Source organism: Oryza glaberrima, chromosome 6 (assembly GCF_000147395.1).
Source record: "Oryza glaberrima chromosome 6, OglaRS2, whole genome shotgun sequence".
Lineage (NCBI taxonomy): Eukaryota > Viridiplantae > Streptophyta > Magnoliopsida > Poales > Poaceae > Oryza > Oryza glaberrima.
Genome location: NC_068331.1, coordinates 12,432,732 through 12,455,408, shown reverse-complemented (window position 1 = coordinate 12,455,408; position 22,677 = coordinate 12,432,732). Strand labels below are relative to the sequence as shown.

The window sequence follows — 22,677 nt, the reverse complement described above, 5'->3', positions numbered from 1 at the left end:
ATATATATATATATATGTATATCACTTTTTAATAAATATTTTTATAGAAACAAGAAGTCAAAGTTGTGTTTTGGAGACCGTGTCGCTATTCAAAACGACTTTCTTTAAGAGTACGGAGGGAGTACTACTTTATTAGTTTTGTCTATACTCAGGACAATTGTTGTGCCTTTTGACAATACTCAAAAACATGTAAGTTTAAATTTGTCTTCGAGTTAAAAATAAATATGACTATGAATATATGCTTATTAACTAGTGTTTGATTTGTTGTTTTGTTTCAACTCATAGAAATCGAATTTTAACTTACATATTTGTGAAGTGTTTATGTAAAAAAAATCATAAATATTTATGTGACATACAGAAGACAAGGAGACATCCCTCGAAAGTTTAAAATCAATTCCCACAATTCAGAGCAAACTTCCTCAACTATATACTTGGCATATTAACAAAATTAACAAATTTTGTGCCAAAAGAGACAAGGCTGCTGACCCTCACTATGTTAAAGGAGCATTTGTTTTTTAGGAAATTGCTTAAATAAACATTCGACATCGCCATGAGATTCATGTGAGGTAAGGTAGGAGGTTAACCCACAACATGCTTGGTAGACACATACGACCCTAGCGCGAACATGATATATGTTTGTTTCATCCGGTCACAGATAATTTAATACAAATTACTTTAAAATTATAGTTACAATATAATTCACTTCAGTTACACTACTTTTTTTTTTTACAAAAACTATCCAACATTCTGCAACTACTCCTGCTTTTTTTTTAAAAAAAAAAAAGTCCAACTCTTCCGAGCATCCAACGCTTATTGCTCAGTGCAGCCAGACATAAACCCCATATATAAGTTGTCAATTCTCAAGGGCCCATTTCCCTTCCATCTCTGCCTCACTCTTCTCCTCACTAACACCCAAGATGCGGAGCCTCCACTGCGCTCTCCTCCTGCTCGCCGTCGCCGCCGCCGCCGTCCACCACCTGCCACCGGCCGCGTCGTTGCCGGCAATGCCGAACCCGGCGTCGCTCGAGCCGTCGCTGCTCTTCCCGTCGTCGTCCGGCGCGTCCTCCCAGCCGGCGCAGCCCGGCCCCGGCGCCGCGTCGTCCACCATCCCGGCGTTCCCGGAGCAGTCGGAGGCCGCCGCCGCCACCTCCGTCTGCCAGCTCGCCCCGTCCCCGCCCCTCCTCCCCGCCGTCCTCGCCTCCTGCAACGCCGGGGGCGGCGCGCTCCCGCCGCGGCTGCGGTGCTGCCCCGCGCTCGCCGCCTGGATGTACGCCGCGTACGCGCCCACCGCGCTGCTGGCAGCGGCGGCAGGAGGAGGCGGAGGCGTGCCCGGCGCGGCGCACTCCACGGCGTCGGCGGCGGAGGCGGTGGCGGCGGTGGTGGACCTGCCGGTGCTTCCCGACGACGCGGAGGAGTGCGCCGGCGCGGCGGAGCGCGCTCTGCTCGCGGCGGGTGCGTCGCTGCCGCCGCCGCCGCCGCCGTCGCAGGTGGGCGCCAACGGGACGACGGCGGCGGCGGCGTGCGACGTGCCGTTCTGCTACTGCCGGGTGAGGCTGAGGCGGCCGGCGTGCGCGGCGCCGGCGGGGAGGGCGGCGAGGAGGCTGGAGAAGGCGTGCTCGCGGCCGGGGCTCGCCGGCTGCTCCAGGTGTCTCCGGGCGCTGAACCAGGTGAGCCTCGACGCACACTAACACAGGCTTCTCCTTGGATTGCTTCTTTAATTTGGTGCAGTGGACTGGGTGCATTCAAGCTTCATAAATCGCTACAACATTTCTATTTACTTAAACTAATGGAAGCTTAAGATTGTTGATCATGGGAATCATTTCATGCATGGTACTACTTTTTTTTCTTTTATTTTTTTATGTTTTTCTCTTCTTTTTTAATTTCAAATTAAAGCAAGAAATTAACTAATATATCATTTACTACTTTTAAATATGTCAAAGAACATGATATCAAAGTTTTGTGTACCTAACGGTATCAAAGTACTGCCTAGTATCAAACAGATGTATGGAATTGGGGTGGTAAATAAGGTCCTATCTAGAATGTATGAATTTGTACGTGTAGATTTATGGAAAAGGGAGCATCCATCACAATATCTCATTGCTCTGAATATGGTCTGACACAGATTGGAAAACTTATTATCACAGAATTGAAGTTTTTTTTTTGGGGAACAAGTGTTGAAGTTATCTGAAATGTAGTTTTTGCAAAATATTTTAGCTGGCAGCTTTTCTTTATAATGGAAAATCTTACATTTCCGGCCTTTGCTATAATAGTAAATACATAATATATATATAGTAAAATATTTTAGCTGGCTTGGCTGACTGAAATTACAAAATGGAAAAAATGACACACATCCTTATTATTTTATTTTATTTTCAAAGTATAATATGAGAAAAATAAAAGCTTTATATCTTAATTAACCAGGGAAAATGCATATATCAGAACATAACAATTTTCTCATTAATTTTTGGAAACATCTTGAAAGGTTCTAAAAATCACAAATTAATTGTATTAAGGTTTGAAAATCATAATGGTGGCCGGTGTAGAGAATAAGGTAGCTTAGTAAAAGTGAACACCTATCTGATAAATTAGAAAAGATAGTTTTCCCTCAAGGACAGGCAATGTATATGTATCCACAAGAACAGACAAATAGACGGTCCCAGGATTTATTTACAGCCAACAAAATGTCCAGGAAAATGTCAATTGAAGTTCACAGGTTCCATATAGTACGTACGTAGTCACAAATCCTATAGGGTACAACACAAGAGGACCCCCATGTAATAATTAAACAAAGGATAAACTACTATAGCTACAATGCACTGCAAGTCTAGAAGAGTTTCCTCAGACTTTCTGCACATAGTTAGCTGTATTGTGATGCAATGTAAGCATTACTTTCAGTAGAGCCACATATACAGCTATACTCCCTCCATCCCCCCCCCCCCCCCCCCCAAAAAAAAAAAAGACAAACCCTGGGTTTCCGTGCCAACGTTTGACTGTCCGTCTTATATGAAATTTTTTTATAATTAGTATTTTCATTGTTGTTAGATGATAAAACATGATAATACTTTATGCGTGACTTATCTTTTTAATTTTTTTCATAATTTTTTCAAATAAGACGGACGGTCAAACATTGGACACGGAAACCAGGGTTTGTCTTTTTGGGACAGAGAGAGTACATACATACTTTCTGTCCTACTCATCACACCTTTTCTCGTTTTTCATTCGTATGTTTCCCAAATTTGTTTTTGTTTTCTTGAAAAAAAATGTATACGAAAGTTATTTTAAAAATTATATTAATCTATTTTTTTAAAAAATAGTTAATACTTAATTAATCATGTATTAATGGATTGTTTCATTTTGTATATGCGAGTGATTAGTTCCCAGCATCAACATCCGAACACAGTCAGCTTAGTCTCTACTAGTAGTCTGTACCAAAGTTGCATTCCTTTATTTCTTCTCGGGTTCTTCCTGCCTTTTCTTGTGTGATGTGATAATGCTGTAGCCTGGCCCTGTATCTCACATAGACTTGGCTCACCTGGAATTTGGTGCATATATACAACTGAATTTACAGAAATGCACTTGGAAGTGTGACAGTGAGAAAAATTTTTAATCAGAGATCCGGGCCGGATGGGTAGGGCCTGGAGCAATGGAGAGCATGATTTGGTTCTGAACACCATGCCTCCCACAGCTTTATTTCACAACTTTCACTTTGGCTCACTTGCTTTACCATTGTTTTGCTTCAGGACTCGATGCGCCATTGTTTGCCCCCCTCTCATCTCTTCTTGCTTTTGTTTTCTTTCTCTCTTCGCCTCAAAAGCCTCCACTTCCCATACCGAATCATTGGCTTTACGACCCAAGCTTACCACTGGCCGGCGGTGTCGTCAAGTTTCACTTTCACCATCTCATTTTCTTTTCAGAGAGAGAGAGAAAGAGAGTGTGTCTGTCTCTGTGTGTTTCACAGACGGCCTCAACAATGGTGATCTTCTTCTGTGCCAATGCCATTGTCATACGACATGCGTCACATGAGGTTGGAGAGTTCCGAGAGATAGATGTGTGTGGGTGGCGATGTGACGCCATGTCTCGCACGCATGCGCTTTGCAATCGCAATATCTTGCTGGCAATCTCTCCAAATTGAACTGTTGCGAGAGCTAGCCAGCAAGGGCATATTGGCAGGAGGAGAAGCCCCTCCCGTTTTTTGTCCCTTGTCGATCTTAGCTGGAATCTCTTCGATTATTTACTAGTACTACTCCGTATCATGTTCTGAATGAGACGACGCATAAATGATTTTCTTTTACTGTGTACTGTGATCGATCGAGTTGACCTAGAACAGTGTGTATCAACTGCATATGGACAACGCTGAACATCTGATTATGCTGCCATTAATTAAGAAATCCTGCGAGAACATTGATTAGTTGCTCGGCTGAAACGATTGATCAAGTATAGTAGTTTGCATCCTTAATTAATTACCTTGCAACGAAAACTGCCTTTAATTTCGTTTTGTCAACTTGTAAACAAAAGAGCTCATAATTGTTTCACAATTGTTAAATGTTAATTAGCCCGATTATTAGCTCATTTCTTATGTTCTTGGATATATTGTTGCAGCTCAACGGAGGGAACGCCACGAAAGCGGCCAACGCGAGCCACGGCGGCGCGCAGGCGCAGCAGCAGCAGCAGCGCCAGCGCGACTGCCCGCTCATGGGGCTGACGTGGCTGCTCCACCGGAACGCCACGCGGCACGGCGCCGCGGCCACGGCGGTGATCCAGGCGCTCATGGCCGCCGACGACGCCACCGGCCGGCCCGCCACTTGCTCGCTCCCCTCCGACGACCTGCCGGTCGCCGTCGCCTCGTCGGAGATCAACGGCGCCGCCGCCGCCAAGCTCGCTGGCGGTGGACTGAATATCGGCCGCCTCCTCCTTCGTCACGCCGTCGTGCTGGCTGCTTTCGCCATGATCTTGTCGTCGCAGTACTGCTTCTGAATGATCATCGGTAAAATTTGCTAGTTAGTTAATGTCTGTGTGAGATTGATGTCGATCGTTTTTTTTTCTTTAATTAGTTCTTCAAAGAGTAGGGATTGCATTTCGTTAATGTAATTATGTGCTGTCCTGGAGCCAGCTAGCTAGCAAATCTGATTATCTGAGAGTGAGCACTGAGCAGTAGCATGAATATCAATGAATCAGTTGTACGGAAATTTTAGCACTAATCCGCTACCTGATCTTTTTCCAACGGATAGAACGTTTGGATAGATTTACCTGGGAAGGGGACCAGATTCTACAAATTCTCAGATAGATTGGTAGAGTAGGAAACAGGAGATAACTGTCTCGAAACCGCTCTCGTTCTGCAACTGAAGTTTATCTGAACTTCACAGGATGGATGGTTATGTGAAAGGGTATGTAGCCTAGTGGTTGTAGTGATCTGAGTAGCACCCCAAGATCCTGAGTGGCTGAGTTCAAATCTCCATAGAAGTGAATTTGAGATTGGGTTATTTGAGAGCTAAGTTCCGGCTAAGTTTCCTATCTGATAGGCGAGTAAAATGCGTCACATGTACCACAACTTGTAGAGTGGGTGCAATTTAGTCACATATTTTGTAAATTGCTCAAATAAGTCACTCAACTTGTTTTGAGGTGCAAATCTAGCTGAAAAGGTGCCACGCGTATTATTTATGCCAAGGTAGACGTCACATCAGCATGACAGGTTGACCTTGTATGCAAAGAACAAAGATACAAAGTAGCCCTTACATTGTTTCAATTTTCCGTTTGAGTACATAGATTTGTTGGATACTCCATGGATATAGCTTCATAGATTTATGTGCTAAGATTTTGCAATACGAGAGAATCCATGTGATGGCAGTAGAACAACTAATCATATGTGGGCTGATGAACACCAGTAAGACGCGGAATTGGAGCCATCAAATGGAGCGCTCGTGGCCAGCGTTGATGATTTCGCCGGTGATGGATTCGTATGCAACCACGCAGGCTATCGCCGCGACTCGCTAGACCTGGCGTCGTCCTGTCCCGTGCACATGCTAACAAAAAACCTACAATCATGGCTTAGCACATGGGCATAACAGATCTAAATAGGCCAATTAGATTAGCAAAGAGTAATATAGTAGAAGGGTTTTTTTATAAAATTGTATTACTTTCGCCAACTCATCGTCACGTCTGCCATTGTATCGTCCACTTTGACAAAAATAATACACGTGGCACGTTTTTGATTATATTTGCACCCGCAAACAAATTGAATGACTTATTTGAGCAATTTACAAGATGTGTGACTAAATTGCACCCACCTTGCAAGTTGTGATACCTACAACACATTTTACTCTTGATAGGCTAAGTTGCTAATTTAAAAAGACTACATATATCCGGTTGGATATAGAGGCCGGGTAAAAAATACCCTTATAAAAAAAAGGATGGATGGCTATTGGCTACATTAACGGAAGAACCTGAAAACATAAGAACATAGAGCGACCACACAGCTGGAGGACAAAATAGCAATGGCCTCTATTTATTTCGATTACATCAAGATGTGCACAGGGCAGCTCACTATTATACACGTACATCTTGCAAACATACTCACGAATGCACTCTTAATACACGTCGAAATCTTCTATTATATACTTAAAAGTCCATTAAACTTCCTACAAGCGCTCTTAAGCCGCCACGTGGCACTTCTACGAACGCTTCTAGACCGCCACGTGGCAATGCCTAATCTCACCGTTGATTTTCACTTAAATCGGTGGACCCGAAAATTTAGACCATTAGATTAGATTAGATATATTTTATTTAAAAAGAAACTAATACCTTACTGTTGGCCGAAAAAAAAAACTTAAGAATTCCATAAGTACGTACGTACGGCTTAAAACAATAAAACTCAAATACTGTTCATCGGTTCCGGTTCGCAATAAATATAAGTACGTAAGATCAGGAAAGAGCAATTGAGCTTATGCTGCTCACCTACGAGGCTACGATTCGTCAGGAAGCAAAAAACCATGTCAGCGTATTTACGATGAAAAAAAATTAAAGCAGCGTGTAAACAAATAAAGCCAAAAAATAAACGTATGTAGTACCATCAAAATAAATCGAGAATAGAAACGTACGTAGTTCCTAGAAAAAAGCTCGTGCGTTACAACGGGTAAAGCTATTTTAATTTTATTATTGATGTACAGTTTAGCTATAGTAAAATTGACAGTGGAAATTCGCTTGGATATTCTTTTTATAAAATCATGAGCTACAATTATGGGTCTGATCGTCTCAAATTAGCATGCAAGTGTTTTAAAGTGATTGCTTATATGGCTCACGTATTTGTAAAAACAAACAAAATTAAAAACGACTCAAACACGGACATGTATTTCTAAAAGCGATTGAACTTAAAAACTGACTCAAAGACATGTGACGTATCAAAGTACCGGCAAAAACATCTTCAATCTATCTATCTATTATATACTAAAAGTCTATTAAACTTCCTACAAACACTCTCAAGCCACCACGTGGGACTCCTACAGACGTTCCTATATCGCCACACGGCAATCTAATAAATTGGTGGACCCATTATTTCTAACTTTTACATTTATATTTTTTTTTTAAAAAAAAGACCCCATAACCCACCTCTCTCTTCTCTTCTCTTCCCGCACCAGCCCATCTTTCAAATTGGTGGACCCATTATTTTTAACTATTAGATTTATCTTTAAAAGAAAAAAAAAGACCCCATAACCCACCTCCCTGCTCTCTTCCCGCACCGGCCCGTCTTTCCAATATGTACATACGTACTTACATTCCTCCTCCCTCCCCTCCTATCTATTCTCCCCTTCTTTCTTTTCTTTAGTTATTAAAATTCTAAAAATTAATAAACTTTAAATAAAAATAATTTACCAAAAAAATTTAGTCATGACTTTTAAATAGATATAAATCTATTTCTTCCGAATTACTGTTTCCGTTAAATAAATTAGATGTACGATGAAAAAATAAAAAATAAATAAAATGTGAGTAACATAAAAAAAATATATCCTAACCTTTTGCCATGCGTTCCCAACGATTAAAAGGTCTATGAAGAAAATAGATGATATAGATCATATCATCATATATCACTTAAAAAAGATAATTAAATCTTTTTATGAAACAAAATAATGTTAATTAAATCTATCATGGAAGTTATTTTGACATAATTATATGTTTAATATTCAAAGCAATTTACGGTAGTGCAAAATAAAATATTTTAATTGTGATTAGCATTCAGAAAAAATATTATCATCATTCTAAAATATCAATATCAATATGTCCAAACAATCTTAATAAATCTGTTAGAAAAAAAAAGACTATAATACCCCTTATTAATTAAAAGGTATGTAGATGGTGAGAAGATGGTTAGGATAAGATTGAGTAAACAATAAATGTTAGTTGTTTGGATAGGACAAGTAGTACTACTCTAAAATCCCTTATATTTTGAAACAAAATTTAACTTTATCAGATTTATGTGATGGGGTATGAATCTATCTTTAATTAGATGACATAGTTCTATTAGCTATATGCTTAATAGAAAATCTTAAATAAATTTATCCTAAAATCCACAAATATATAGAAAGCATAAAAGCAATTATTACTTAAAGTTTAGAAATACCCATAGTACAAAATATATATAGTTTCATAGAAACCAACTTCATGGTGGAGACACAATATTTTCTCATAAATTCAAAGTTGCATGCTTTCACACAATTTTAGTTTACAATCTTTTATATTGCAATGGTAATTAGAAGAATATCGATAATAACCAACATTCAAAGCAATCCCAAATAAATTCGAATAGAGTAGAAATGATATTTCAATAAAAAATCACCTACACATGAACATTTGTAATAAAATTTCAAACAATTTAACAAGATGCCCGCGTATGTGCGCGGGCTACCTTCCTAGTTGAAATAAAAGATAAATAAGGCTAGCAGCAAATCTCTAATCTCTTGCCAAATCCTATCTTACAGTTATAACCCACTGCACTAAATCCTAAAATTTAACATAGAAAAATATTATATCATCCTCCACTGACAACAAGATGCCACATCATCATTTACTAACAACTATTATATTTAAACATCATACAAGCATGTTTTGTTATCTATAATTTTATAACTTATTAAATTTTAGTGCTTTTAAAATGAAAACATGTTAAACCATCATCCCATATAATCCACATAATATTTTAATATATCTCTTCCTCAGTTTTTATAATATCCTATATACCTATATAGTTCATCCTCAATTAGTTAATGTGATTTCTCTCCTCTCAAACTAAAATTTGACTGGTCGCTAGGGAGGATCCCAAAACTGCCTTTCAAACTCATTTTGGCCACTTTTGAATACAAAGTCATGTCATTTTGGTTGACTTGGGCACCTGCAACGTGTCAAGGAGCTATAAATGACATTTTGTCTCCTGTGTTTAGGAAATATGCCTTAGTTTTCTTTGATGGCATTCTAATCAGCAGTCCTGATTATAATACTCATGGGCAAGATTTGAGGATAGTGTTGCAGCTCCTTTTGAATCATCAGTGGAAGGTAAAGCTGAGTAAGTGTTCTTTTACACAGCAGGAACTTACATATATGGGTCATACCATTGGGTTTAAGGGAGGGTCCACTGATGCTAGTAAAATCCAAGATATTTTGGATTAGGCAGCACCCACCACTCTCAAGAAGCTCAGAGGCTTCTTGCATTGTTGGGTATCATAGAAGGTTTGTCAGAAATTTTGGCATTTTAAGTAAACCTCTAACTAACATGTTAAGGAAGGGGGTAGACTTCAATGGACTGTTGAAGCTGAGTTAGCATTTCAGTCATTGAAGCAGGCCTTGGTTTCAGCCCCAGTTTTAGCACTCTTTGATTTTCAGAAAACTTTTGTTATTGAGACTAATGCTAGTGAATTAGGGATTGGTGTTGTGTTGTCTCAAGACAAATACCCAATCGCCTACTATGTCAGCAAAGCTTTGGGGCCTAGGACCTGAGGTTTGTCGACTTATGAGATTAAGTGCTTAGCCATTTTGTTGGGTATGGACCATTGGAGATATTATCTTCAATATGCAGAGTTTACTATCCTTACTGATCACAAAAGTTTGATGAACCTTACGGACCAACGTTTACATACTAGTTGGTAGTAGAAAGCTTACACCAAGTTGTTGGGTTTAAAATTAAAATTTTGTTAAAAAAAAGGATCCATAATGGTTTGCGGATGCTTTGTCCAGGTGTGATCATGGAGACACCATTGACACTTGGTTGGAAGAGGTTGCTCAGGGTTATTTTCTTTGCTTCCTGTGACATATAGAAGAATGAAAGCATTGTTTGGTTGGCCTGGAATGAAGGGATTTATCAAACAGCAGGTTAAGAACTACTCCATTTGTCAGCAAGCTAAACCTGACTGATATAAATATCCTGGACTGTTTCAGCCTTTACTTGTGGCATCAGGGGCTTGTCAAACAGTGACCATAGATTTCATAAAAGGGCTTCCAACATCCAGACGATTTAATTGCATCATGGTAGTAGTGCACAAGTTGTCTAGGTATGCTCACATTTTAGCCTTGGCTCATCCTTTCTCTGCTCAAGATGTTGCCCAGCTGTATATGGAAGGTGTTTTTAAATTGTATGGATTACCCCTGGCCATCATTTCTGATAGAGACAAGATATTTACCTGTCATTTCTGGGAACAGTTGTTCCAAAAGGCAAAAGGTGGGCACTAAACTACATTTGAGCACAGCTTATCACCCCCTTTATATACTGCTGAGCTCTATGCAAATGTTAGTGTAACAGCTGCTGAGCTCTATGCACATCATCATTTGAAAACCACTGCTGAAGATCAGGTATCTCACAAGAATCCACACCAATACCTAGCTGTAGTGGGGTGTGTCCATAGAGCACATCAAAAGTAGTTTTGCCCAAAGTGGAATGATAACCGGTATTGTACCAATATTCTGCCAAATACAACCTAGTGGCCCATTTGGATGGACAAGATTGCGTAAAACAACACAAATAAGTTTCTAGACACTGATTTACCCTCTCAGTCTGTCCATCTGATTTAGTTCAGGCTGATAAAAAAATGCAGCTTCAGAGCTTTTGCAGTTGGGGACTGGGTGTACTTGAAGTTAGCCTTATGTCCAATCTTCAGTTGCTCTCTAATACTCTGGTTAGTTCCCTGAGAGGACAAAGCATGGAAAAACTGAAAACTTGAACTGTCAAAGAAAGGAAATGAATATAAAAGAAGAATGTTATTGTTGAAATTCAAAGCAATAAAATTAGTAACATGATTGCAGGTTTGAATTACGGATCAGCAGGACTATTATATTTGATTCCACATTTTCTCCGCCGTCACAAGTAAACATATCTACCAAAAAAATTGTAAGATTTGTCAGCATTATGAATGTAGTTTCCTGAAATTGGGCTCTGCCATTTGCAGAACAGGACAGGCTGCCATTTTCATCACACAGATCACATTCAACAAAACGTATCAAAGATCACATATGCACGGCAAGGAGCTCAGTTTTCCTCGCATGATTATTTAGTGTGGCAACAACACCAACATGTATTGTCTGGGTAGACAAGTGAAATTGTACACATACTTACTGTACAGCAGAAACCCACATAGGTTTAGATAAAAATAACATACCAGGTCTGTCATTTCAGCCTCAACTTTCTCATTGCTTGGCACAAGCGGAGGCCTCAACTTTGCCATTGCTTGGCACAAGCGGAGGACTAATAGAGTTCCACTGCTCTGAAATAGCATGGAGTTAGACACAGGTTTAGAAAAATTGTAATTGAATAACAGCTCATTAACCCATTACATATATAAAGAAAAGAAAAGAGTAGTTAGGTTCTTGTTCCTGGAACAAGTCTAGCGTGCATAAATTAAAGGAAAAGAAATGGACATAAATGCAACAGAATTCTTGTCTCGTGATATGTAAGAGGAAATTGATTTCAGTTGTACCCTCACTATTTGAATTTGTGAAGAGAATTGTAAATATGCTACATGGAGGACATTTTGAAACTGAAAACGACAAATGATGTACTATTGTTGTATATACTTATACATCTCAATTGTGCAAAAATGAACAATTCTATAGCATACAACTAATAGTAAGATCTTGATAAAAAGATACTTCTCGTAGGCATAAATATTCACCGGTCTTGAATTGAAAATTAGGAGAAACAAAACTAAAAATGCAACACAATTGTCCTGAGTTTATCAACTAGCACCGGTAAGCAAATGGTTGCAACTTGCAAAAGGCATGCTGTGAATTTTGGTCCCACCTCCAACATGGGCATTAGCAGCTCTCTTCTATCCCCTGAGCTTTGCATCAACCATGCCTCTCGGCTGTCACAGCTGATGCGCAAAATGAGGTGAACCAGATAATCCCAGAGAAGCAGATGGCTCCTCTACATCAATTCATCTTGAATCTTCAAGCGCAGGTCCGCAGTCTTCTCAAGCAGCCATGCATTACATTTTCAATGCACTTGCCCTCAGCTCATGCCGCCTACCAAGCAGGAAATCGGGTTCTCTGAATACCTCTCTTCCGGCAAAAGAAGTATGATCACCATCAAACAATGGAAATCAAGCCAAGCCATTGATCATAGCAACTCAGCCATAGGAGCGCTTGTCACTCCCTCAGAGACAGGGAATCTATACTGATGTGGTTGAGAAATTCAGTGCAGCCTATCAAGCAAATCTGAGCACATTGGCAGGGACAGGTGAATGAAATCCAGCCAAAAAAAAGAAAGATTGAAAACAGAAGCGACTAACAAAGGCCTCTCTGCCTCTCGTGTGCTTGTCGCTCTTCAGAGTTCAGACCATAGAGATGCCAGCCCGATGGTCCGCGTCGCGCGCCTTGCCCTCCCCACGCGGCCGGCGGAGGCGGCGGAGGATGGCGAGCGCGACGGCGGCTAGCGTGGCGCCCACGAGGTCAGCGGCGGCGTCCCTGAGGGAGGCTCCCGAGGACCCGAAGAAACCGGCCTCGTCGGCGATCTCCTTGGCGGCCCCCGCGGCGAGGGATGCGGCGCAGCCCAGGGCGGCGGGGCGGCGACGGAGCGGGGATCTCGAGCTGCGGCCGGCAAGCGCGGCGCCGGCGAGGGCGATGAGGAAGCAGGCGAGAACGTGCTGCAGCTTATCGGCAGCCAGCCACTCATCGGACCACTCCATCCGCCGCCGCCGCCGCCGATGATTCGGTGTCGGACTGACTGTCCGTGGCCGATGATTTCTTGTTGACAGTTGACTGGTCCGCCCTCCCCACGGAAGAAAAACAAAATGATATTATGCCATTGTCACAGTGGGTGTCGTCAAAACGTAATTATTCGATAAAAAGTAGTATTTTTAAAAATTTCATATACTTCTTCTGTTTTTTAACTTTTAACATGACGTCTAACCTATGTTACCCTGATACGGGGATACGGATACGGATACGCGATACGAGGATACGACAATTTTTAAAAAACAAGGATACGGGGATACGTTTGTATATATATATTATATATATATATATATATATAAATACAAGAAATTATAAATTGAATTGGGATATTGTAGTATTAGTGTAGCCGATTGGTGATTACAATGTAGCAATCTTCTCCATTTCCCTCTTGTAGCTAATTCACGCTGATTAAGCCCAGACTACCAGCTTCCAATAATTCAAACAAAAAATCAACACATACACGTTTATAACTAAAAGACTAAATAACTGATGAATCTGTTGGAGCATTAGCCGCCGAACTACCACTGGATTGCTAGATGTACTAGGGCCTGAAAACTTCCAGTTCCGGTTCCAAAATCCATTGGATCTTTTAAAACAAAAAGATAGGTATTGTTGTGCCAATAAAATAAGGACATTGCAGTCTTGCAGATTCATTCAAGAAAAAAAAAGAAGAGGGGATTTATCATTTATTACCTCACATGGGGAACAAAGGAAAGAACAGCTCGGTTGTGATGGAGCTTTGCTCGGCATCAGAGACACTGCGGCGGCCCTAACCCCTGGCAGGGTATGACGGCTGTCGGTGGAGATGTTGCCTAGCTGCGTCTGGTGGCGGCGGCCCTGCCTGAACAGGGAGGTTCTACACACTGAGAATGGCGCAGGAGGAGAGAAGCTACCGAGGCTACAAAGGTGTTGCATCCGCCGGCAGCGTCGGTGTCGGCGACGGCGTGTGTGAGTGCCGTCGGGAGAGATAGCATATGGAAGCGGCGGAGAGACAGCAGATGGAAGCGGCGCCTACATCGCTTGATTTGGAGGGCGTCGCAAGTATCCGCGACGTATCGGTATTATCTTTTTTATTTGGAAATCGCTATAATAGTGGATACGTACGGGATACGTATCCGGTGTATCCGTTCGCATATCTGATACGGATACGCGGGGTGAGAGCCGTATCCAGGTAACCGTCTAACTATTTATCCTATTAAAAAATATATAAATACAATTTATTTTGTTATAACATATTTTACCATTTAAGAACATTAAGAATAGCTTATATTTTTGACATATTTACTCTAGCTTTTAATAAGATGAATGGTCTAATATTATTCTAAAAGTCAATGACTTCATATATTAAAAAAATATAAACATGATTATATAAAGTTAAATTAAAATTGCATGAATCCATCTCTATGCGTGTTGACAGGGGCGTCCCGGGGGCCCGTGCGGGCCGTGCGACCGAACAGGGCCCCAAATTTCAAGGGCCCCTAAAATATTAAGTATGTCCTATATATAATAATATTAGAGGCTTTAATTTTGTTAATTGCCGTCCAAATAGTAGCAAACACAAGGCCCAAAATGCTGCAGAAGGTGAATCGATCCATCTTCCATCGTACTCCCGTCCAGGCGTCCGAGTCATCGCGTATCGCCGAAGTCCCGATGCCGCAGCCGCTTCGTCTCATCTCCCCAGTTCCCTCCGGCCTCCGCTTCTGCTTCGTCGCTGATGATCGGCTAATCGCCACGCCCGTTTTTAATTGTACTATAAAAAATTTACTAGGCTACGAGGGCCCATTTTAATATTTCGCACGGGGACCCGATTTGGCCAGGATGCCCCTGGTGTTGAGAATGAATTTATTTAAAATTTTAGCATGTGTTTATACAGTTTTTTCATTATTGAGTTATTCTCCCCATCTACTTTTGACCGTCATATTTTGGCTTGACACTTAGACCAAAGAAGATAAACACGATTATAACTCATAAGCCAAGGCTTGCATGCCTTGGCCCACAATTAAAGCTGGCTGCATGCGACCGTGACGCTTCAGCTCCGCAAAATCCTTCGCCAAACCGTTCGGATTAGTAGCACTCGCAATCGCGCGAAATGTTTTTTGCCGCGCCAAATTTTCGCTCACCTACTCGCAATCCGTTTTGTCGCTCGCTGAAAACGGATGGGGTATTGCCCGGGCAAAATTCAAAAATTGAACTTCACATGTTCAATGGCCCTACATAAGCAGCGATGTGACGACGGCATACACCAACGAGATCAGTTTTCAAATCTTCTCCTCCCTGCCTCTACCACACACAAAGCTACAGATGATCAATGGCGGCACAGTTGTTAGACCTCAATCTTGAGCCTCCCATAGATTGGGATGCCATTGGCGATTGGGTTGGACCGGCTCATGAACTTGAGTATGACATGGTGTAGGCTCATATGAAGGTACTTATCTATGTGTCTTTGTTTTTGGTTTAGGAACCTATAGTTTTGGTATGAATCAGTTACAAAATTCGTTTGTGATCTCTTATTATTTGTGCTATTGTAGGTGTTGATGCCGCCGGAGATGGAGGTACTGCCGCCCAAGATGGAGGCGAAGGAGATGCCGCCGCCGGAGATGGAGGTACTGCTGTTGGAGATGGAGGTACTGCCGCCGGATAGCTTTTTGTTTTTAGTTTCTGTTTTTGCCTAGCTCTCTGCCTAAATGATCTGTTCAGCGATTATAGTTCAATGAGTATAGGTTTATCATTGCAAAACATCTTGTCTGCAAAAATCTGAAAATAGTAGGTACAGATTCACTATTTGTATCGATTGCATCTTTTTTCAGAATGACTGCATTTTTCAAGCATACTATGTAGTCTTCTTGAATTTAGCTTAAATCATGAATTTAGCTTACCACGGACATATATATCCTTCAATCATGAATTTAGCAGACAACCCTATCCTTCAATCATGAATTTAGTTTCAATTTACCACGGACATATATATCATGTCACGTCTTCTTAAATTACTACTAGTACCAACCTGAAAATATTAGCAACAGACTCAATATTTCTATGGATTGCATATGCTTTCAGAATTAGACTGTCTTTTTCCAGTATTTGTATGGATTGCTACCGGCCACATCAACAGCAACGATGTCCACGGCGACTTGGGTATCAGGAACTTCCGTGTCGCCGGCAAAGGAGTCCTCCACGACATGAACCTCATCGGAATCATAGAAAATCGCCTCGCATGCAGCCACGGCGGAATCGAGCTTGCTCTCGGGGACAGTAACTGCGGCACCATCGAGCTCCATCTCGGCCACAGCCACGGCGGCATCGAGCTCGCTGTCGATCACATCAACTGTAACAACATGGAACTCCATCACAGCCAGCGGTAGAATTGGAGGTGGTTGTCGCGCGCGCGCGGTAGAATAGGAGGCGGTTGCCGCTCACGGTAGAATAGGAGGCGGTTGCCGCGCGGTGAAAAACGAATCCGTTGCCTCGCGCGGTAGAAAAGGAAGGAGCGATTGATTTCCCGAGGGCGAATTAACTCTGCAAGAAAACTGAATCGGCGCGCATGTGGGAACCGAGAAGTCTGACACAAATGTGACGATCAAAACTGTAAAATCGATTTTCTGAAATGTGACGATCAAAAGTAGATGGAGGGAGTATTAATCAAGTTGATACCTTAAATTCACCCTACTTGGAAAGATAATGTTTCAAATGTGCTGAAATTAATCGAGATTTAAATAAAGGTGATGTTTTTGAGACATTTAGGGTGTGTTATTTTCTCCCATTTTCCAACTTCTATTGTACTGTTACTTGTAGAATGCTATATTGGTCAAAAATATCATTGGGTTTCTTCCACAGCTTCTTCCGTTACTACACTGGTCTGTTTGTCGACCATGGCGGGGAATGAGGAACCTCGCATGTGTTGAAGGGGTGTGGCATGCACCAAGTAGAGAGCCGATGAGCAGTACCACTCGTGCTCCGCAATGCCTACTCACTGGTATGCTTACCACCACTTTAAGACTGTGTTTGTTCAAGTGGGTTGGGAACTCATTCCTTCTGCACAGAAAACGGAGCCACACATTTTTCTTATGATTAATTAAGTATTTGCTGTTTTTTTAGAAAAAATGGATTAATATAATTTTTTAAAGCAACTTTCATATATAGAAACTTTTTTAAAAAAAATACACAGTTTAACAGTTTGAAAAGCGTGCGCACGAAAAAACAAGAGAGGTGAGTTGGTGAAAGAACTCAGCCTAGAAGCAAGCAAGTCAGTCTTTCTCTTTAGTGCACAACCACATGTAGGACTTCATTGTTTAGCTTATTGACGGAATAAGCGAAACAACATATTTGCAAACGGAAAATAATTTGTAAATAAAACATTTATATACGTGTTCTTAGCGATCTAAAAGTAAATGCTGAAAAACAAACTACGATGATAAAACCCTAAAATTAATTTCAAATTTAAGGTTGAAAATTTAAATTTTGGTTTATAAACATATGCATAAGCCAAAAGATAAGACTTGTAATTTTCGATAAAATCCATCGCATCAGCTCACCAAGCGACATTTTGGCGAAACCAACTTTTCACTATGACATTTTCGCATGAAAACCGATGGAGTCCATCGCATCAGCTCACTGAGTGGCATTTTGGCGGAACTAACTTTTTCACTATGGCATTTTTTTTTTCTTGTGAAAAACCGACGAGAGGAAGAAGAGCACGAGACGTTGGATTTTGATCCAAGGGTCGTCGTCGTCGTCGTTAGTCTAATGATTGATTAGGAAGGAAAGTACTCCAGCATCCCCCTAATGAATCGCGTCAAAATCCCCGCCGCCGCGCCGCCGACGACTGGCCGCCGGCGCCGCCGACGATGAAGGAAGGGAGCGACTCGTCCTCCGGCGTCTCCTCCGGATCTGGCACCGCCATGGCGTCTCCTCGTGCGTTCCAGCGCAGGTGGGCCCCCGCGGACGAGATCTCGCTCCTCGAGGCCGCCGCCTCCCACCGCCAGCGGCACGGAGGGATGCCGTCGCCGGGCGACCTCGCCGCGGCCCTCCGTGGCCGCCTCCTGACGGAGGACCACCACCTCGACGCCCGGGCGGTCTCCCGGCAGCTGGCCTCTCTCCGCCGCCGGTACGCCGCCGCCTGGAGGCGGCTCTCGTCCCGCGGCGTCGTCCCGGTGAAGGACCACGACCTCAGGATCTACAGGCTCTCCAAGTCGCTCTGGGAGGGCAGCCGCGGCTGCGGCGCGAGGAAGCCCATCGCGCGCCACGAAGCGAGGGAGTTCGGGGAGCTGGAAGCGCTGTACCCTTGCCTCTCCGCGGAGGTGGAGGCGGTCGAGGCGAGCCGTCTGTGCGCCGTCCCCGGGGTGTTCAGGAGGTCGTTCCGGCGCATCGGCGACGAGAAGGCGGCGGAGCTGGAGGCGAAGGCGAAGAGGCTGCGGCTGGCTGAGCTCAAGGTGGGCGTGCGGCTCGACATGCTGCGGAAGGAGGTCGCAGAGACGATCTTGGAGCTCATCGACTGATCAAACTCATTTTCATTGGATTTTGCTGATATATCATGCCTTGAGCTTGGCAATTGGGGGATGGTTTGATGCCGGAAGAGGTACGAGGTTCCCATTTCTTTTGTGGGAAATTTGAGGGTAGCAAAAGCATCAGTTGAACTCGTGAGAATGTTAGGAATTTGGTGGTTTGCGGCGAATCAGTAGCGGTCGCTGCAGAGATATAGGATGCCTACCTAACCTACCAGTCTGAATCATTACCTGTGATGAATGAAAACATGAAGCTGTTCTGGTAAAATCATATCAGGTTAAATTTTGCAAAACATGGCTGGCACCGGCAAAGAGAAGCATATTTCCCCAATTCCCATATTTGCAGTTCGATATATCAGCTTCTTTCATTTCGATGGCAATGCTCTGCATTGTACACCAATTTACATTAACTGAGGAGGTAGCTGGTGAAGAACTTGACAAAATTAAGTGATATGGGAAGGAAATTAAGTTGCTGGAATAAAATGGATCTTCTTTTTAGAAGTATTCTATTTATCTTTAGTTTCGCCTTTTTGTTATTTTTAAGATTATTTCTGGCTATGACAGTTAAAGACTATGTGTATGCACCTTTTCCTTTTGTCGGTCAGTCAGTAGTTTATGATGCGGTTAACTCTCGCTTGTTTTATCATGGGAAATATAATTATGTTATGTTTCCAGTTCTATACCTTTTTCTGATTATATGTAGTGAATAATATGAACAGAAACTGGAATATACTATGTTGGAATGTAAGAGGTATCAATTCTGAAGATAAATGACTGGTCATCAGAAATAAGATTGAGGAGAGTAGTTGTGTTGTTTTCTGTCTACGGAAACCAAGAGGCAAAATTTTGATCATTCTAATGTCAAAAAGTTTGCACCCAAGCGCTTTGATTCTTTCGTTTTTTTCCCCTTCGGTTGGACTTTATGGAGGAATCCTAGTTTGCTGGGTTGGATCTTTGTTTTCCTATCGGACCTTACATGTTCAGCGCCTTATAGTTTCTGTGCAATTCACTTTCCTGCATTCTGCTGAAACTTGGTGTCTTTCTTCTGTTTATGGGTCGTGCACTGAGCCACATAGAATTGAATTCATTGAGTGGCTGCGTGATCTTCATATCCCTGATGATACAAGCTGGATTTTTCTAGGGGACTTTACATAACAGAAACAGAGATGGTGCAAGCATGAATGATATGATGTTTTCGATGAAGTTATTAGTAATCTGGGTTTGATAGAATTACCAATCAACGGCAGATCTTACACATGGAGTAATATGCAGGAAAATCCTCTTCTGCAACAGCTTGATTGGTTTTTTATAACAAATTTCTGGACAGAGAACTTCCTAGGCACTATAGTCAAGCCACTGGCCAGATGTATTTATGATCACACTCCATGCTTAGTGCAGATTGGTACTTCAATCTATAAGGCTTCCATATATTCAGATTTGAAAGTTTTAGGGTAGAGCACGATGGTATTTTTGAACTAGTCAATTTTATATGGAGAAATCATGGTTGCTTGGATGATGAAGCAAAGAATATTACAGTTAAATTTAAGAGTTTGAGAAAGGCACTCACAAAATGGAGCAAAGGGTTGTCAAACTTAAATAAGCTGGTCAAAAACTGCAATTCAGTGGTGAATTTTATTGACAAACTAGAGGAATGCAGAGACTTAACTGTGACATAATGGAATTTGAAAAAACTGATCAGGACAAAGACTCGGACATATCTAAGGTACAAACAGATATACTGGCAGAAAAGATGCAATATTAGATGGGTTCAGTTAGGAGTTGAAAACACAAAATCTTTTCATGCAGCTGCTACATAAAGCTACAGGAGAAACTTAATAACACACTTCAAGGTTCAAGATGGAAGAGTTGTGACTGATCACAATGAAAAGGCTTCCATTGTATGGAGTGCTTTCAAACAAAGTATGGAAGTTTCTACCAACTCAATCGTGCACTTTGATCTAGCATCTTTGATAGAATCTCATGATAATTTAGAAGAACTGTCCAACAGTTTCACTGTCGATGAGATAGAGGACAAAGCACCAGGGGCTGATGGATTTAATGGTTTATTAGTGCTGGCCAATCATACGACAAGATTTTTATGCTTTATGTGCTCAGTTCTGTAATGGTAGTTTATCCTTGGAAAGCCTAAATACTTCTCTCATTACCTTGGTGCCCAAGAGGCAGAACCCTGAAGGAGTAAATGATCGGCCAATCTCTCTTTTGAGTATATTGCTTTAAAGCTAACTACTAATGTGTTAGCTGACATGTAACAAGCAACAATTATCCCTATTTTGCATCATAATCAGTATGGTTTTATAAAAAAAATAGGACAATACCAAATTGTTTGGCCTGGTGTTTTGAATACATATGTTAGTGCAAGAAGCAATTATCCTTATTTTGCATAAGCATTAGTATGGTTTTATAAAAAATAGGACAATACAAGATTGTTTGCTCTGGTTTTTGACTACATATATCAGTGCCAGAAATTGAAGAAAGGGATTATTCTTCTAAAGTCCGCGTTCGTTAGTCCAACAAGGAGGTGATTAAGATTAAGATTTTCGTGGCACGCTTTTTAAACTATTAAACGATGCGTTTCGTGCGAAAACTTTCTATATGAAAGTTGCTCTAAAATATCATATTAATCTATTTTTCAAGTTTGTAATAATTAAAAATCAATCAATCATACGTTAATACCACCTTGTTTTGCATAAAAAAACTTAATCTTCATCTTCAGGAGAAAAGAACACCACCGGCTTCGTAGACTATAGTGGATGTGTTGGCGCTGTGATTCGAAAATCCTGAACCCCTCAGGGGGGTATGCCTCTTATACCGTAGGTTACTTTGGTCTCCAAGTCGAACTTTGAGATAACAAACCCCGCACGATATGGAATTGTCCTTATCCTTTCCGAATAGGACTCGGATAATCACTAGCTCGTAGAGATATTATCCATAATATTTTATATATTTCCTTATCGCATATGGAGACATACTGTAGGATATGAGGTATACCAATCGGGTATACTTAGTTAACCGTAGGATATAAGAGATATGCCTTATATGTAACCCTGACAGTAGCCCCCGACTTCAATTTAAATGAAATCTCGTTGTCATCCGCGACTTCCCTGCCAACATCATCGTTCTCCTCTAGTCGTTCTCAACAGAAGTCGAAAAGACACTGAGCCTCGATGGAGCCGGAAGAAGTTCAACGGTCCACAAGAGGGTTTCTTCGATTAGGAAAATTTTCAGCTCAGCTTCTTCGTATGTTCTTTCTTAATGGTGTTCTAGGAAAGAGCTTTGTTTGCAAAAGAGGAGTGGGACAAGTGTTTACATCTAAATTTGACACCTATGTACGAAATAGGGGAAAATTGCCAAAGTTTGGAAAGTGACGGGTTTCCTTCATAGGGCTGGTCAGACCACAGGTATGTGGGCGGTCTGACCGGCTAGTAGGGCCGGTCTGACCGCAGGTATGTGGGCGGTCAGACCGTCAGGGTCTGAGTCCGAGTTTGTTTTCGTTGGGTCTCAGGTTTCCTTACTCGGGAAGGCAGGTTTCGTGTTTTCTTTGGTTTCTATCCCGAGTTGGACGTGGAGAAAGGCCTGTAGAGGGCAAGACCAACCCCTATTTAAGGAACAAGGCCGGTTCATTGTAAAACCCCCGAATACAATCTACTTGAATCGTTCTTTTACTATGTTTTCTATTTTACCCTAGTTTTAGTCCATCTTTGTCGGTTTGTGCCGTAAACCGTCCGCCGCCGCTGCGAGAGTGTGACACCTCTTTGTAGGTTTATCCTGAAAACCTTCCGTTTTGCCCACAAGACGGGTAGTTATCCTCATATCGATCTAAATTGGCCTAGAGGTTGATTTTGATCTCTAAATCGGCTCCACTAGCCGGTTTAGTTGTTTTTCCTCAAAACCCATCTTGATTTGGCCGTTTGGCTAGATTGAGATGGTTGGCGACTCTATATCACCG

General features: G+C 41.8%; 2 protein-coding genes across 2 annotated transcripts; both read left to right on the top strand.

Annotated features, from left to right (window-relative positions):
• Positions 1-879: 879 nt before the first annotated feature.
• Positions 880-5,541, top strand: LOC127775863 (uncharacterized GPI-anchored protein At4g28100-like). The gene is made up of 2 exons (XM_052302174.1): positions 880-1,667; positions 4,600-5,541. The coding sequence occupies exons 1-2, from the start codon at positions 918-920 to the stop codon at positions 4,972-4,974; spliced, it is 1,125 nt and encodes a 374-aa protein (XP_052158134.1). The 5' UTR covers positions 880-917; the 3' UTR covers positions 4,975-5,541.
• Positions 5,542-17,840: 12,299 nt separating this feature from the next.
• On the top strand, positions 17,841-20,206 carry LOC127775735 (uncharacterized). The gene has a single exon (XM_052302026.1). It carries the CDS (start codon positions 18,054-18,056, stop codon positions 18,702-18,704), a length of 651 nt encoding a protein of 216 aa, XP_052157986.1. The 5' UTR covers positions 17,841-18,053; the 3' UTR covers positions 18,705-20,206.
• The last annotated feature ends 2,471 nt before the right edge of the window (positions 20,207-22,677 follow it).